The sequence below is a fragment of the Suncus etruscus genome, chromosome 14 (genome assembly GCF_024139225.1).
Source record: "Suncus etruscus isolate mSunEtr1 chromosome 14, mSunEtr1.pri.cur, whole genome shotgun sequence".
Classification (NCBI taxonomy): domain Eukaryota; kingdom Metazoa; phylum Chordata; class Mammalia; order Eulipotyphla; family Soricidae; genus Suncus; species Suncus etruscus.
The window spans coordinates 18003058-18020040 of record NC_064861.1 but is presented as its reverse complement, the minus strand read 5'-3'; the positions used below and the strand labels follow the sequence as shown (position 1 = coordinate 18020040).

At 42.2% G+C, this 16983-nt stretch overlaps 1 protein-coding gene across 1 annotated transcript in view; it reads left to right on the top strand.

Annotated features, from left to right (window-relative positions):
* Positions 1 to 16983, top strand: part of TRIM36 (tripartite motif containing 36) — a 30254-nt gene that overhangs the window by 3130 nt on the left and 10141 nt on the right. Inside the window, exons 2-3 of the mRNA XM_049786900.1 lie at positions 1337 to 1571; positions 14679 to 15004. Coding sequence (XP_049642857.1) covers positions 1337 to 1571; positions 14679 to 15004 — 561 coding nt within the window. The remainder of the gene's footprint in view (positions 1 to 1336; positions 1572 to 14678; positions 15005 to 16983) is intronic.

Sequence of the window (16983 nt, the reverse complement as noted above, 5' to 3'; positions counted from 1 at the left end):
TCTATATTATTGAATCAAAGGTCTATAATTTGTATAACTTCACAATTGATGTATTATTATGGTTCTTAAGTGTCTTTTTTTGTTTGTTTTTGGGTCATACTCGGCAGTGCTTAGGGTTTTATTCCTGGTTCTATACTCAGAAATTGTTCCTGGCAGGCTCGGGGGACCATATGGGATCCCGGGATTCGAACCACTGTCCTTCTGCATGCAAGTCAAACACCCTACCTCCATGCTATCTCTCTGGTTCTCTAGCTAGTCTTTTTTTTGTTGTTGTTTTTTGGGGCCACACCCATTTGATGCTCAGGGGTTACTCCTGGCTAAGCGCTCAGAAATTGCCCCTGGCTTGGGGGGACCATATGGGACACCAGGGGATCCAACAGCGGTCCATTCCTTGGCTAGTGCTTGCAAGGCAGACATCTTACCTCTAGCACCACCTCACCGGCCCCATGTTCTCTAGTGTCTTATACAAATTTTCTCATATATTTCTTTTTTTTTTTTTTTTTGGTTTTTGGGCCACACCCAGTAACGCTCAGGGGTTACTCCTGGCTATGCGCTCAGAAGTTGCTCCTGGCTTGGGGGACCATATGGGACACCGGGGGATCGAACCGCGGTCCATCCAAGGCTAGCGCAGGCAAGGCAGGCACCTTACCTTTAGCACCACTGCCCGGCCCCATCATATGTTTCTTTTACATTTTAGCTTTTGGTCATGGAAGTTGAAGTAGGGGAGTGTTAAAGGAACCAATTTAAAGATAGTGTGTGTGTGTGTGTGTGTGTGTGTGTGTGTGTGTGTAGTTTGGTGCCTTGCCCAATGGTGCTTAAGACTCGTTCCTGGCTTTATGATCAGGGGTCACCCTAGGTGGGGTTCAGGAGACTATAATGTAGTATTGGATTGAACCAAAATTGCTGTGTATCATATACTCTCTGGCACCTAAAAATGTCTTTGTGTGTGTGTGTGTGTGTGTGTGTGTGTGTGGACACACCCAGTGGTGCTTGGGTTACTCCTGGCTCTGTGCTCAGAAATAGCTCCTGATTCAGGGGACCATATGGGATGCCAAGGATCGAACCCGTGTTCTTCCTGGGTCAGCCACATGCAAAGCAAATGCCCTACCACTCTGGGCCTGTCTTTTCCTTTTTATCTTTTTTTTTTTTTTGTGGGGTTGCTGGGAATCGAATCCAGGTTTCATGCATGCAAGGCATGTGCTTTCCCCTTGATCTGCACCCCAGCTCTTAATTTGCTTCTTTTCTATAAGGTACAATATGGTTCCCTCTATCCAGCACACTGACAGCCTTTGTTCCCTGCATATGTTTCACCCTGAATTCTTGGTCTCCCTTGCAGGTTACCATGAAGAATATCGAACGGGAGCTTGTGTGCCCAGCCTGTAAGGAGCTGTTTACCCACCCTCTGATTCTCCCTTGTCAACACAGTATCTGTCACAAATGTGTGAAAGAGCTCTTACTGACACTAGACGATTCCTTCAACGATGTGGGTTCCGACACCTCCAATCAGAGCAGCCCTCGGGTCCGCCTCTCCTCGCCCAGCATTGACAGAATGGACAGAGTCTGCAGACCTGGTGTGTGGGGGTGTGGGAGGGCCTTCGTGGGGGGATGGGGGGACTAAGGGAGATCATTGACAAAGATATATGGTCAGTGACACAGGAAGGGAAATAATTGTGGTTTGTTTTTGTTCTGGGGCTATGCCCAGTGATGATCCAGGGTTACTCCTGGTTCTGTGCTCAGGAATTAACTCTTGGTGGAGTTCTAGGGACCATATGGGATACTGGGGGTTGAACCCAGGGCAGTCACATGCAAGGAAAGTACCCTACCTGCTCTAAGCCTAATTTGTGTGTATGTGTTTTACCCCAGAGTTAATTTTTCCATGTGAGGCAATTAAAACTCTGGTTCTAGAGGCTTTTTGCCTTGTCCCCCTTTGCCACTGCAGCTTATGATATCATGATAAATACCTCTAGTCTTTTGTTCTGCACTTAAAATGGATACTGAACACCAGTTTTGTGCTGAAACCCTTATCAACTGTATCTGATTTCAGGGGTGTTCTCAGGTAATGGGGCATTACAATACGTGGGAAACAGCAGGATTAATGTGGGAGTCCATGGGCAGAATTAAAGAAGACTGTAGAGTTACTATCCCTGCAAATGGGCAGGAATTTTATTCTACCCAAAGGTTTTAATTTGCTTTAACTCATTTTACTGTTGTGTTGGGTTCACACCTGGTAGGGCTTAGTGACCAGGCAGTACTGAGCGGGGCTCTTATATGCCAAATCTGTGCTCCATCATTTTGAGCCTCCCCTCAACTTTTCTCTGGCTCCTTTGAGTCCATGATTGAAAATAGATATTGTGAGCGTGGACTAAATTCTGCCCAAGGTTCTGTTGAACTGTGGAGTGGGAGGCCTAACCTCGACCATAATTTTGTATGCAGTGTGTAAATTATTTATTGCCTGTCAGATGGTGTATCTGTTGCATAAATATCCATCCCAGTATGCAGTGGCTCAGTGTTAACTTGAAATCGCTTGGGAATTGAGGGCCAAGATGATTGCTGAGAACTGAGGGAGCAGAAGTATCAGTGAAAATGCCCTTATGTCCTGTGAAGCAGAGGGCATGTGGAGGAGAGGGCTGGCAGGTGCCAAACTAATGTTCTCTGACCACTGGCATGGATTGGTATATGTAGCCACAGGCATGGAAAGCTTGAAAACCACTGTCCTTGCTTATCCCTGCTGGTCCATGGACAGTTTGCAGGTGGTGTTATCCACAGGGATGCTGAGGCCAAACAGTGCTCCATGTCCCCAAGTGCAGGGCATCAGCTCTGGGCAATGGGGCACTGGAAGCTTTAAGTTTCATCTCTTAGCTCACCTGGTTCATTTCCCTTTGTCACAGTGAAGGACTAATATTTTTTGTTTATTTTTTGGGGAGCCCACACCTACCAATGCTCAGGGGTTACTCCTGCTCTGAACTCAGAAATCACTCTTGACAGGCTTGGGGGAACCTTATGGGATGCCAGGGATTGGACTTGGGTCGGTCGCATGCAAAGCAGGTGCTATATATGCTGTGTTATTGATCTGGCCCCAAAGGAGTAACTTCTAAATCCTATGTTTTCTTTTTACAAAACTGTTGAGAAAGATTTCCCTTTACTTGTCTTTTAGGAAATACCATCTCCCCAGCTTGCCATTCATGTCCTTGCATTTCATCCCAGTTGTTGGTTTGTGGCACCCAGGAGATGACTCAAGAGTAGTGTGGGTGCTTTGTGCTTTATATGTAGGAGGCCCAGGTTTGATTTTGGATCCCTTAAATACTAAATGGGCGAGTAGCTCTAGCTTCTGAGCACTACTGGGTGTGACCCCAAATCACCAAAAAATTGTTTTTAAGTTTACTAGAAAGATAAATGTTTTATAAGTGATATTCTACTTCACAAACTTTTATTTTTCTTTTGGTTTTGTGATGACACCCAGCTGTGCTCAAGGATTACTCCTGGTAGTGCTTAAGGAAATATATAGGATACCAAGGATTGAATCCAGGCCAACTGCATGCAAGGCAAGCACCCTACCTGCTATAACATATCTGGCCACTGAAATTATATTTTTAAGATTACCTCTCGAGTTAAATTATGTTCCAGGGGAGTGGGGAGTTCGAAACGTTTCTGTGAAGACCAGGGCATGGAGATAGTGTTTAACTTGGAGCTAAGTGTCAACATGGACAGTGAGGTTTGTTTTATGGCACTGTCTTTAGGGCAAAGGTTTCCCAGCCATAAGCAGGTGAACTAGGGAGATTAAGTTCTACTGAGCCCCAGAGAAAATAAAACCTAAGTGGTTTCATTAAATCAGCTTCCTTGTCACTTGGCCTTGTTTAAGTTAGGGCTCAATTTTGTTTTAGATGCAATTGGGGCCAAATAGGTACCTTTGTGAAGTGGGCAGGCCCCAGGCTTCATAATATTGATTCTGACAAGAAGAGAGAGGAAAGAACAGAGGAAGAGAGAAAGAGGAGAGAGAGACAGAGAGATGACAGAGAGAAAGGTGAGAGAGATGACAGAGAAGAGAGAGAGAGAGAGAGAGAGAGAGAGAGAGAGAGAGAGAGAGAGAGAGAGAGAGAGGAGAGAGAGGAGAGAGAGAATTAATAATTTATTTACCTCCCCCCATGCTTTTCAGGCCAGACCCAGGGATACTCTAGGTCTGTGCCTGGCTCAGGGCATTCTGAGGCTTTTTAATTCAAACCTCCCACCATGCAAAGCCTGTGCTCTTGCCTTTTGCAGCATCTCCTTCAGCCACAGGGAGGAAACTTGCCCAGAGAAGACTGGGCTTGGCTTGTGCTGGGATGGGAAGTTTGTACAAAGGGCTGTAGCCAGCTGGTACCAGTGATAATGGGAAATGGAAGATGCTAAATTATTATTTTTGCCACGCCCCAAATATGAGTGTGGTTTTGATGTGAAAACTATTTACAATTTTTTTGTCCTTGGCTTTTGGGCCATATTTGCAGTGCTCAGAGGTTACTCCTGGCTCTGCACTCAGGAATCACTCCTGGTGGCGCTTAGGGGGAACCATGTGTGATGCCGGGGATCAAACCCAGTTGGTCTTGTGCAAGGTAAATGTCCTACCTGCTGTGCTATCACTCCAGATTTTTTTGTTTTGTTTTTAAAAAATCGCCAATTTCAGTTACTTAAAAGCACCTGGCTGGTTTAGTGCAGGGCAGCACTGTCTGAAGCATTTTATTTAATTTAATTTTATTTAATCACCATGTTGCAAAGTTATTGATAGTTAAGTATCATTTTAGATGACTCCAGCCTTGCCATTTTGGGTCATCTGTGTTTGGTATCTACATTTGGCACAATGAGTGGATGACCAGATTTGCAAATATTGTAGTGGAGAACTCTGTTTCGGGGAGTGGACCCTCTGCTTTTCTGACAAGAATGTATCTTTCACAGCCCTAACACGTACTCTGCTTTATTGAGTGCTGGTTGTATTGATTCCATCAGCAAATACTTCTGTGATATACTGGTGCCAGACCTAGCTAAATGCTAAGAAGCGTTAAATGAATAAGATCATCTTTATCCTTTTTTTTTTTTTTTTTGCCACACCTGACAGTGCTCAGAGGTTATTCCTGGCTTTGTGCTCAGGAATCACTCCAGGTGGGTTCAGGTGACCGTATGGGATGCTGGGGATCAAACCAGGATCAGCCCCGTGCAAGGCAAGCACCCTACTTGCTGTGCCTCCATCGTCATCTTTTTTATTTGTTTATTTATTTTGGATTTTGGGCCACACCTGGTGACGCTCATGGGTTAATCCTGGCATGCACTCAGAAATCACTCCTGGCTTGGGGGACCAAATGGGACGCCGGGGGATCGGACCACAGTCTGCCCTAGGTTAGCGTGTGCAAGGGAAATGCCTTACTGCATGCGCCACTGCTACGGCCCCTTTTAAGTTTAGTTTTAATTAAAAGGAATGTTTTTCTGGTTGTTAGGCTATACCCAGCGATGCTCAGGGGTTAAGTCCTGGCTCAGTACTCAGGAATTACTCCTGGGTGCTGGGGGTACTGTATGGGATGCTGGGTATGCTGTGCTATTGCTCTGCTTCTATTTTTTTTATTTTTTAAGGAATCATACAGCCTAACTTTGGACAATTTCCTAAGAGCAGCAATGACTAAAGCTCAGTCCTTCACCAAGAACAGAGAGAGCAAGTTAATAGATGGCAGATTCAGAGCAGATGTGCCTTGGATAGTGTGACATGCAGAGTGATGTGGGCAACTTCCTCATTCCTGGAGGGGGTTTTCCGAAGAATGTGGCTTTTGCATCACCCTCGTTCTCCTCATCACTGGTGGCTATTTGAGAGTGTGTGTGTGTGCGTGAGAGAGAGAGAGAGAGAGAGAGAGAGAGAGAGAGAGAGAGAGAGAGAGAGAGAGGAGAGGGAGGGAGGGAGGGAGGGAGGGAGGAGGGAGGAGGGAGGAGGGAGGAGGGAGGAGGGAGAGTGGGAGAGTGGGAGAGAGGGGAGAGAGAGAGAGAGAGAGGAGAGAGAAAGAGAGAGAAAGAGAGAGAAAGAGGGAGGGAGAGAGGGAGAGAGGAGAGAGAGGAGAGAGAAAGAGAGAGGGAGAGAGAGGAGAGAGAGAAAGAGAGAGAGAGAGGGGACACGCTGGGGATCAAATCCTAGGAATCGCAAACATGTAAAGCATGTGGAGAGTCATTGTATGACAAATAGGACATTGCTTATCCTTTTTTTCCCTTTTCAAAGATCAATTCATGGCTAATGTTTCTCTGCCCCCTTCCTCCACCCAATTTTTTTCTGGAAGACTATTTAAAAATTATTTTTGTTTGTTTTTGGGCCACACTCGTCTGTGCTCAGAGGCTACTCCTTGCTCTGTACTCAAGAATCACTTCTGGCTCCTGGAGGACTTGGGGACCCATATTGGATGTGGGGCATTGAACCTGAGTCAGCCACATGCAAGGCAAGCATCCTGCCTGCTGTGCTATTGCTCCAGGCTCCAATTAATTTTATTTTTGTTGATTGAGGTTCTGTTATTTTGCTTTTGGCTTTCTGTTGCTGCCTGGCTGTGTATCACTGGTCCTACACATGACAGAGCCATTTCTGTCTCTGTCCCTCTTGTTCTGATCAGTTCCAGACATATTAGAGAAGGGAGCCACATGTTCTTTTCCAAACAATTGGTGTGGTCAAAGTAGATTCTAATAAATTCCTTTTGGGTTGTTTTAGTGAGGGGATTGACTAAGGGCTGAAGAGTGCCCAGTGGCCTGAGCACATGCTGAAACCTGCACGCAGATCTGGGTTTGATCCCTATACAACATGGTACAGGTCCTCCTCTTGGTCCTTCTGCAAAAAACACCAGGATAAATCTCCAAAGACAAAAACCCTGAGCACTGAGGATGTGGCCCATAACCTTAACAATAAGAAAGTGGAATGGTTAACTAGCCTTGATTTCCCCGCTTTGTGGCCTCTCCTTAAGAGAGCTGTTTCTTGAAACCTTGGGTCTGAGCTGAGATGTGTTAGAGTCAAGTATATACAAGAAATGAGAAAGGTTCCCTGATATCTTTCTCTCTCTCTCTCTCTCTCTCTCTCTCTCTCTCTCTCTCTCTCTCTCTCTCTCTCCCTCCCTCTCTCTCCCCCCTCTCTCTTCTCTCTCTCTCCTTCTCCCTCCCTCCCTCCCTCCCCCCCCCCCCCTCACTCTCTCTCTCTCTCTCTCTCTCTCTCTCTCTCTCGGGTTGCCTTTAGCAATGATAGCATTTTGGATACACTGAGCTAAAGAACATGTATTACCTCAATTAATTGCACTCATTTCCCTCTGCTTTTTAGCACAGCTACTGGAAGAGTGCATAACAGCAATGGGACCAACATAGCCGTCCTCATATTTGCCTTTTAGGTAGCATTGCTTTGGTCACTTGATTGTAAGAGGTCAACAGATGCTTGGGAAAGAGAATAGGGTTTGTGTAGGTAACATGGTTTTGTCAAAAGATGTAGCTTAAGATTTCCATCAGGTGCTGCAGTGATAGTACAGTGGAGAGGGCTTTTGCCTTGCACACGTCTGACCTGGGTTCGATCCCCAGCATCCCATATGGTCCACTGAGCCTATCAGGATTAATTTCTGAGCTAGGAGTAAGCCCAGAGCACTTCTGTGTGTGGCCTAAGACTTCCATTAGGGGGCCGGAGAGGTGGCGCTAGAGGTAAGGTGCCTGCCTTGCCTGCGCTAGCCTAGGATGGACTGTGGTTCGATCCCCCGGTGTCCCATATGGTCCCCCAAGCCAGGAGCGACTTCTGAGCGCATAGCCAGGAGTAACCCCTGAGCGTCACCGGGTGTGGCCCAAAAACCAAAAAAAAAAAAAAAAAAAAGACTTCCATTAGGAGATTATGAATTACAAACAAGATACTGTAGTGCTATTTTTTTGGAGGGGGGGCGAGGAGACACACCTGGCAATACTCAGGGGTTACTCCTGGCTCTGTAATCAGCAATGACTCCTTTCAACCTCTGGGGACCATATAGGATGACTGAACCTGGATTGTGTGCAAGGAAAACACCCTACCTGTTGTGCTATTGCTCCAGCCCCTGCAGTGATATTTGTATTTTTAAAAGTCATCAGAAACAAACTTACTTAAAGAGATGATTAACTGCAATTAAAAAATAAATTCACATGATGATAACATATAATTCTTTTAAGTGCTGCATCAACAGTGATCAATTTGGAACTCTAAGAAAATTGTTTGGCTGAATGTTTTTTAACATTGGTGGCTCTATAAAATATCATTGTACCAGGAAAATCTCGTTTTTTGTTTTTTGTTTTGTTTTTTCAAACTGTTAACGCAATCATTGTATTATATACGGGACAGTTACTGCTTTCTCTTTTGTTAACAAGCCATGACTTCTTCTCTCTGACATTAAATTCTAAATCTAGCTTTCTGTTCATTGTTTCCAGGTTCCCCATGGAGATCTTTGGGGTGGAGAGGTAGAAAATGCTTTCTTGCTTGTGTGGCCGCAGAAAGAATAATCTTGTGTGTGTCCACAAGGTCTTGTGTGTGTCCACAAGGTCTTTAAACATCAGTGGTCAAGTCTTCAGAATTATCTTAGAGAGGGGACAAAATTGGCTGAAATGATTTCAAAGGTCACCAGGACTAAATTTGCAAGAAATTTTTTCCTATCATTTCTGATCAGTGCATTTGTCAGTGGGCCTGGCAGATATTTTTGAAGAAAAACACGCTCCCATTTGTTAACTGATACCACCAAATCCTTTATGTTGGCTTAGTGGAACTAAGCTTACCTTAACAGCCACATTTCCGGGAAAGGTTAGATGAGCCAGTACTTTGTTCTGATTTCAAGGTCTTTTTTTTTTTTTTTTTGAGGGAGGAGAAATTAAGGGCTATCTTCCCTGAGGTGCTCTGGGGTTCTTTCATATTTCCATATTTAGCAGTGACCCCGGACAGTGCTCTGGGGCCCATTTTTAACGCCAGGGGCATGAGGCAATTTGAACTGGGGTTGACAGGATACAAGGCAAATGCCTTAATCCTTGTACTATCTCTCAAATCAGTTTTTTTAATCATTATTATTTAGCTCAATCTTTTGTTTTATGCATGTGACATGTTCACATTTTCAAGTTTCTGGCATCAGAGTTTTGACACTGAGACTGTGCCTACTTGTGGGTAAAAATGGGGACTGCATGTTTACTTATTGTGAGGATCTGGCCCCACTGCGTGATGCTCAGGGGCTGTTTCTGTCTCTGTACTCTGAAGTGACTTCAGCTTGGGACCGGATGCAGTGTGAAGGATTGGTGGGATGCTCTACCCCGCATGATCTCTTCCACACTGACACTGCCTTTTTAGGCCTTCTGAAGGCCCACTTTTGTGTGGAAGATAGACATATATTCAAAGACTCTTTTTTTTCTCCAGTTGACTGTTCAAGTAAAATTGGCCACTTTTGGATGACTTGATGGGGGGACATCTTACCTTTTAGTGGTGAAATCAATGTTATTCCTTTCCTGTATTCCTGTCTCTTCTCCTACTCAGGCCTGACATTATAATTCCTACAACCCTTGGAGTTGTATGATTTTTATTTGTAAGAATGGAAATTTTGTAATTAGAAAAGGTCAGAGCAGTTTGCTTATGGAAAATCATTGGCTTCCAGGGTAATTGAGAGAGGATTTTTTTTTTTTTTTTTGGTTTTTGGGCCACACCCGGCGGTGCTCAGGGGTTATTTCTGGCTATCTGTTGAAATAGCTCCTGGCAGGCACGGGGGACCATATGGGACACCAGGATTCGAACCAACCACCTTTGGTCCTGGATCGGCTGCTTGCAAGGCAAACGCCGCTGTGCTATCTCTCCAGGCCCTAGAGAGGATTTTTGACAGTTGTAAAGGCTTACACTGGTAACTACTTCACAGGCACAGTGAAGGGTCCAGTTGAGGGTCCAGTTGTGGAAGAGATAGTGGGTCGGTTTATGCCAGGGTGCCATACCTGGCCTGCATTGTAACCAGGGTGGGGAAGTTTGAGGCTAGAACTTGGCTGGAACATGCAGTTTGGATCTGATTTGAGTGCACTGTCTTGATTTAGAAATACTTTAGAGTCCTACTTTCTGATTTATGTGGTGAAACATAGGAAGTAATTTGCTTTTAAGCCCATTTGAAGATTCTTGGTAGTCTGCACTTCCAAATTGGCTTGACTCATGCTGACGTTTCAGCTGTCACTGAGGTAAAAGGTCTCTGGGGGAAAGAGTCATTCCTGCCGAGAGGCCAGTAATTCAAATAATTTGCAAATATGATTGCTCCTCTCCAGTGCAGTTATCTTCTCAGCTGCCACAGCTCCCTTTTCACCATCTTGTTCTCGAGCAGTGCTTGCCATACAGCATTGTACAGCCAAGAAATGCTTGACCTTCTGCCCTGCAGTTCCATAGCCATTAGTCATTTAAGTCTCAAGAATCGGAGCTGAGTTTTTGATTGGATTTAAATAATTCACATTTGGCCAATGGTTACTATATTAGACAGTCTACTTATAGGGCCTGAAAATATTCTTGTTTTATTTTTACTTCCCCTGTCTTGATATTTTTCTCTTTAGGTTTTGCTTTCTAGAATATTTGTAGGTCTGGTTCTCTTTTCTTTTTAAAAATTAATTTACTTAAACTGGATACAAGGTTGTTCTTAATACATTTGGCTTCTTTCCCCGTAGATAGTTGTTCAGTCATACAATGTACAATACCCTTCACCAGTGTACCTTTCCCACTACTAATGCCCCCAGTTTCCCTCCTGCCCTCCACCCTCTCTCTTTCTTTCTCACTCCTTCACCCCCCTCCCCCCACTTTTTAGACACTGAGTTTTGCAATATTGTTACTGATTGGTATTTTGCCTACCACTTTATCTTTTTTCAGCCCAATTCTTGTCCAAAGTGCTCATTTCCAACTATTATTGTCATAGAGGTCCCTTCTCTGCTCTAATTGTATATCCCTGCTATTTGTGGAAAGCTTTGTTCCATGGACTGGTCTTGTCTTTGATATTATTGTCATACAATCTTTTTTTCTTATATCCCATAAATGAGTGAGATCACTTTATGTCTATCCCTCTACCTCTGACTCATTTCACTCAACATACTACTGTCTATATCCTTCCATATATAAGCAATTTTCATGACAGTTGTGTAGTGGTCCATTGTGTAGATGTACTACAATTTCTTTATTCATCATCTCTTCTCAGGCACTTGGATTTTTTCCAGATTCTGGCTATTGTGAGTAGTACTTCAATGAATATAGGATTAAAAAGGGCTTTTCTACATTGTGTTTTTTGGGCTCCTAGGCTATATTACTACGCGTGGAATTTCTGGGTCATATGGAAGCTCAGTTTTTAGTTTTTTCAAAACTATCCATATTGCTTTCCAAAAAGCTGGACCAGTTGGTATTTCTACCAGCAGCAAATAGGAGTCCCTTTTCCCACATCCATGCCAGCATTGATTGTTCTTGTTATTTATTTTTTAATTTTTTGTGATGTGTGCCAGTCTCTGTGGTGTGAGATGATATCTCATTGTTGTTTTGATTTGCATCTCCCTGCTGAGTGATTTGGAGCATGTTTTCATGTGCCTTTTGGTCATCTGTATTTCTTCTTTGAGAAAATGTCTGTTTGTTTCTTCTCCCCATTTTTGGATAAGGATAGATTTTTTTTTTCTTGCTAAACTCTACTAGACCCATGTATATCTTGGATACTAACTCTTTATCAGATGGATATTGGGTGAATAGTTTTCTCCCATTGTGTGGGTAATCCTTGTAATCTAGCCATCATTTCCTTTGAGGTGTAGAAGCTTTAATGTAGTCCCATTTGTTTATCTTTGCTTCCACTTGGCCAAGGTCTTGTTTTCTTTGCTGCTCTGAACAAGTATTGTTTTTTTGTTTTTTTTTTTTTTGGTTTTTGGGCCACACCCTGTGATGCTCAGGGGTTACTCCTGGCTATGCGCTCAGAAGTTGCTCCTGGCTTCTTAGGGGACCATATGGGACGCCGGGGGATCGAACCGCAGTTCGTCCTAGGCTAGCGCAGGCAAGGCAGGCACCTTACCTCCAGCGCCACCGCCCGGCCCCGTTTTTTTTTTTTTTTTATAAAAACAGTGAAAGACATGTTGAGACAGATGAAGTATATTTTCAGAATTCATAAAAAATCTTGAGAATGTTTTAAATCTATTTAGGACAATAGCCAAGATCAGTTGGTTGAATAGTTTGTATGGGTTACAAAGTATAAGGTATTATTTTTATCTGATACTTTACTTTTTAATAAGAGGGTTATAGAAAAGTTGAAGCATTTTTTCTTAAATCTTTTTTGAAATTTCTGAACCAAACTGCCAAAGTCTGGGTGTTACCACTGTACAGATTACAGCATAATTTTGTTGTGATAATTTAGTTTTGTTTTCTTTTTTTTCTTTTTTTCTTCTAAAAGACACAAGGTCAGTCATAATGGTATTTATTCGGTACCTCTGATGAGATAATAGTATAATGTCAACCATGAGAAATAAAAATAGGCCCATTTGGGGACTATTTTCTTCCATTACTGGATTTACCACAATCTTTAGATCATAAAGCCAGTAACAACCCATTTTTTTTAAAAAAATATGGGCTGTTGAGATTATTTACCTATTTTCAGTTCTATCGCCACGGTGGAGCATGTGTTGAATATGAATTTCCATCCATTTGAACTTGACCACTGCACAGTATCACTCTGAGAATGGTTTGGCTTGTTTTTTTCACAAGAATTTGTCTATTAGCATGTGTTTTAAAAGCAGCTGTTCTGCTGATTCACCATGTGCTGTGAAACATCTTGAAATGTTTTGCATGTTTCTTAAAAAATATTTCAAGAATAGGGGCCGGAGAGATAGCATGGAGGTAAGGCGTTTGCCTTTCATGCAGGAGGTCATCGGTTCGAATCCCGGCGCCCCATATGGTCCCCTGTGCCTGCCAGGAGCAATTTCTGAGCCTGGAGCCAGGAATAACCCCTGAGCACTGCCAGGTGTGACCCAAAAACCAAAAAAAAAAAAAAAAAAAAAAAAAAATATTTCAAGAATATATTTTATGTAGGATTTTCCAATTATTTTTAACGAAGCCAGTTTGTTTTATATGCATTTGAGGGATATGTTTAAAACAACGAAGGCTAAATTATCTTCAAATTAAGATACTAAAAGTATTGTGCATGTGAGTTGCATAAATATCCATCAGCTTTTCCATGACATTTTGCATGCTGTTAAGTCACTTAAATGCGTAATCTGGGTTAATTGTTAATGTTCATGTATCATATCATGATCTAGACAGCCTTTCAAATATCTTTTAAATGTTGTAAAGTGCTGAAGCAACGTTAGTACAGCTGTTTAAAGACCTTCTTTACGGAAATGGTAAGCTGATGAAACCAGCATTTTTTGTTCCTGTCTATAAGGCAGGCATGCCCAATGGCTATTAGGTTAAGAAGTTTGTGTTTCAGTTTTATGGATTTATTCTGTAGGCAAGCAACACCCCATACTCAAGAGCACATTACCTTGGCATCTTAATTTGTTAAAAGTCAAGATAAAACACTGTAATATTTAACATATTTCTTTATATATATTATAAAGTTATTTGTAATCAAGCTTCTTATACCTTGGCATCTTGATTTATTACAAGATAGGATAAAATTGTGATATTTAACATTATTTCATGTAGTATGTATATTATAAAGCTTTGTAATTTGTACTCAAGCTTCTGAGGCAGCTATTGACTTACTGAATTAAGTAATTGTGGTTCTTTTTTTCAGGTCCTAAGAAGATTTTAAATGGTTGGTCCCTCTTAAAGTGACTAGATTCTAGATTCATTCATTCTATGAATGAGCCTTTTCTCCTTTTCTTTTTTTTTTTTTTTTTTTTTTGTAGATTACACTCAGTTAACACATGGTTTTTGCCTGCTGAATCTTCCCAGATTAAACAATACTACAGTGGAAACCTTTGATTACAGTGGTTCTGAACAATTTGCAATCACCTGTCCTAGCCCTTTGAGAGGATGCTAAAAGCCACAAAGTCTCCTAATCAGAAAATACAGATTCATGTATAGATGTACACTTTGTTTAAATACTATTTGAAGTAAAACTGTTTGCATCTTCCTGAAGTTTATTCACGAACCTCAGATGAAAGATTCTTTGCTTTCCTAGCAGTAATCCAAGACTGCTCAGGGAAACAGAAGCCAAATTCTTCAGCGGGGGTGGGAGTGGGGGGTAATATATTCAGAAATAATGAGAGCTGTTCATTTTATAATTTTAATAGATCTTAACCCATGTAGTATTGTGCTATGGTTTGTTGATTTATTTGCTTGCCTTCAGCTGGCTGTTGGGATTTCTGTATATTTTCTTTTCCTGGGGGCATGGAAGGGGAATCTTGGGATAAAGGTGACAAGGTGGGGAGGGCACTGATGTAGGGATACTACAAATATAAATAATATTGGCTTGATTTAAATAGTTTGAAAAGAAAAACTAAGGCTATGTCATAACTCAGGATTGTCTTTTGTGTACCCAAGAAACAGTTTCCAAAAAAAATTAGAAAAAATATATGCAAAATATTAATGGATTGAAAAGATGTCACAGAGCATTGTTTTTGGAAGGTTTTTAATACGGATCTTCCCAAAACATACCATCCTTCCTTTCTTCTTCCTTCTGTCCATTTTCCCACTGATGTAACTGAACAAGGACTTACTAACCTCACAGGTTGGAAGCGAAATTCGTTGACTCCCAGAACAACCACTTTTCCTTGCCCTGGCTGTGAGCATGATGTGGATCTTGGAGAACGGGGCATCAATGGTTTGTTCCGGAATTTTACGTTGGAAACAATTGTTGAGCGATACCGGCAGGCCGCCCGGGCAGCCACAGCCATAATGTGTGACATGTGTAAACCTCCACCCCAAGAATCCACCAAGAGCTGCATGGACTGTAGCGCGAGCTACTGCAATGAGTGCTTCAAGATCTATCACCCTTGGGGCACTGTGAAGGCCCAGCATGAGTACGTGGGGCCCACCACGAATTTTAGGCCCAAGGTGAGTGACGTGCCCACTAAGTTAGACGTTGTCCGCAAAGAAAGCCTTGCCAGCCTAGAGCTTGACACAAGAGGTAGCTTCAAAGCAGGTCCAAGAAATTCAAGCAGAATGTAAAAAGTCTTTGGGCTTTAATGCGATAAGGCCCTAATTATTTAAAAGAGTTCATGGGAAAACATTTTTTCTTTGCATATTTTTCTTTGAGTTGATCCAAATTGTTTTCTGAATAAAGACTAAAAGATTGTCTAATATCTCAAGTGGAATTTTTTTCCTTGTTTTTGGGCCACGTACCTGAAGTGCTCAGGGACCACTCCTGGTAGTTCTGGGGGATCATATGTGGTCAACTTGGGGCTGCCAAGTGCAAGGCAAATAACTTACTCACTGAATATGTCTTAGGCTCCAGTGGTTTCTTTGTTTGCTTGTTTTGGGGGAGACCACACCTGGTGATGCTCAGGGGTTACTCCTGTCTCTGCACTCAAGGACCACTCCTGCAGGGTTCAGGGGGTTTGATGGGGGATGCTGGGGATTAAATTCGAGTCGACTGCATGCAAGGCAAGTGTCCCTCCTCAGTATGCTGTCACTAATAGCTGCAAGTCATGGATTTTTAAAAGTTAATGATATCAATTTATATTTTAAAGTTTTACTTAAAAATTGGTTAATATTGTTAGCTGATTAAAGAACCTCATCTCATTTACTGTGTTGAGCTTGTGTTTTTGAGTTAAGAATTTGGGGGCAATGAATGTGGTTCAGTTAGTAGAGCACAGGCCTCGCATGCGTGAGACCTTGGTTTCTATCCCTGGGACCACCATTTTAAAAAGTGAGAATTTAATGACTCTGAGTAAAGAAATTAGAATTTTAAGTAGTAAATGTACCTATGATTAATTATAGAACAAACAGAAGGTAGGAATTAAGTTAGAAAAAAAAATCTAACATTAGGTTCAGTTAATTCAGTTTTCAGTTAAAACCCTAACATTACTTTCAGTTAATGTGTGAGCATATTATGTGTAAAAAAAATGCACCTGAAAGTTTTGGGTTTTTTTTTGTTTGTTTTGATTTTGGGGTCATACCCAGCAGTGCTCAGAGGTTATTCCTGGCTCTCTGCTCAGAAATCAGTCCTGGCAGACTTGGGACTAAATGAAATGCTGGGATCAAGCCCGGGTCAGCCACATCCAAGGCAAATGCTCTACCTGATGTGTTATTACTCTGGACCCTTCCCCTGGAAGTTTTTATTGTAAACGTTGCAGCCTCTTGCTTACGGTCTCGGTTTGGGACTCTCATAATAAAAGTACAGGTCATCATTTGACCTTTCTCATCCAGGCTCAATCTTCAAGCCCATGTTCTTAAACAATTGTCTTGTTTACTTGTCTTTATATTTCTTAACTTGCTTTATTTTATTTTATTTTATTTTATTTTTACTTTGGAGAAACCCATGTTCTCTCTTTGAACTCATTTCCCCTTTTCTCTCTTGCATTTTTCTAAGCCAAGTTTCATTTAATGCAACTATCTTTTTTGTTTGTTTTGTTTTTGGGTCACACCTGGCAGCGCTCAGGGGTTACTCCTGGCTCTATACTCAGAAATAGCCCCTGGCAGGCTCGGGGGACTATATGGGATGCTGGGATTTGAACCACCACCCTTCTCCATGTTATCTCTCCAGCCCGTTAATGCAACTATCTTGCTTCACTAAAACAAACAAAAAGAAATTGCCTTGCATTGTCCTGGTGGTCCCAGGGCCTATCTGACTTGATTACCTCCCCCTTTAGTCTAATAGCAATGGAATTATACCCTCTTCTCTCCAAATTTAGCACAATAACAATATCAACATGTTTAGTGGCTCATTTGAATCCTCAGATTAGAGGAGCAATGTGAATAGAATTTTTTTCATGTGTTTTTATTTTTTTTTAGGCTTTTGGCCATGTAAAAAGGCTTTAGTAATTCCATCTGTTTTAATTTGTATAGGAGTTTGAGGTCATATCCAGTGGTGC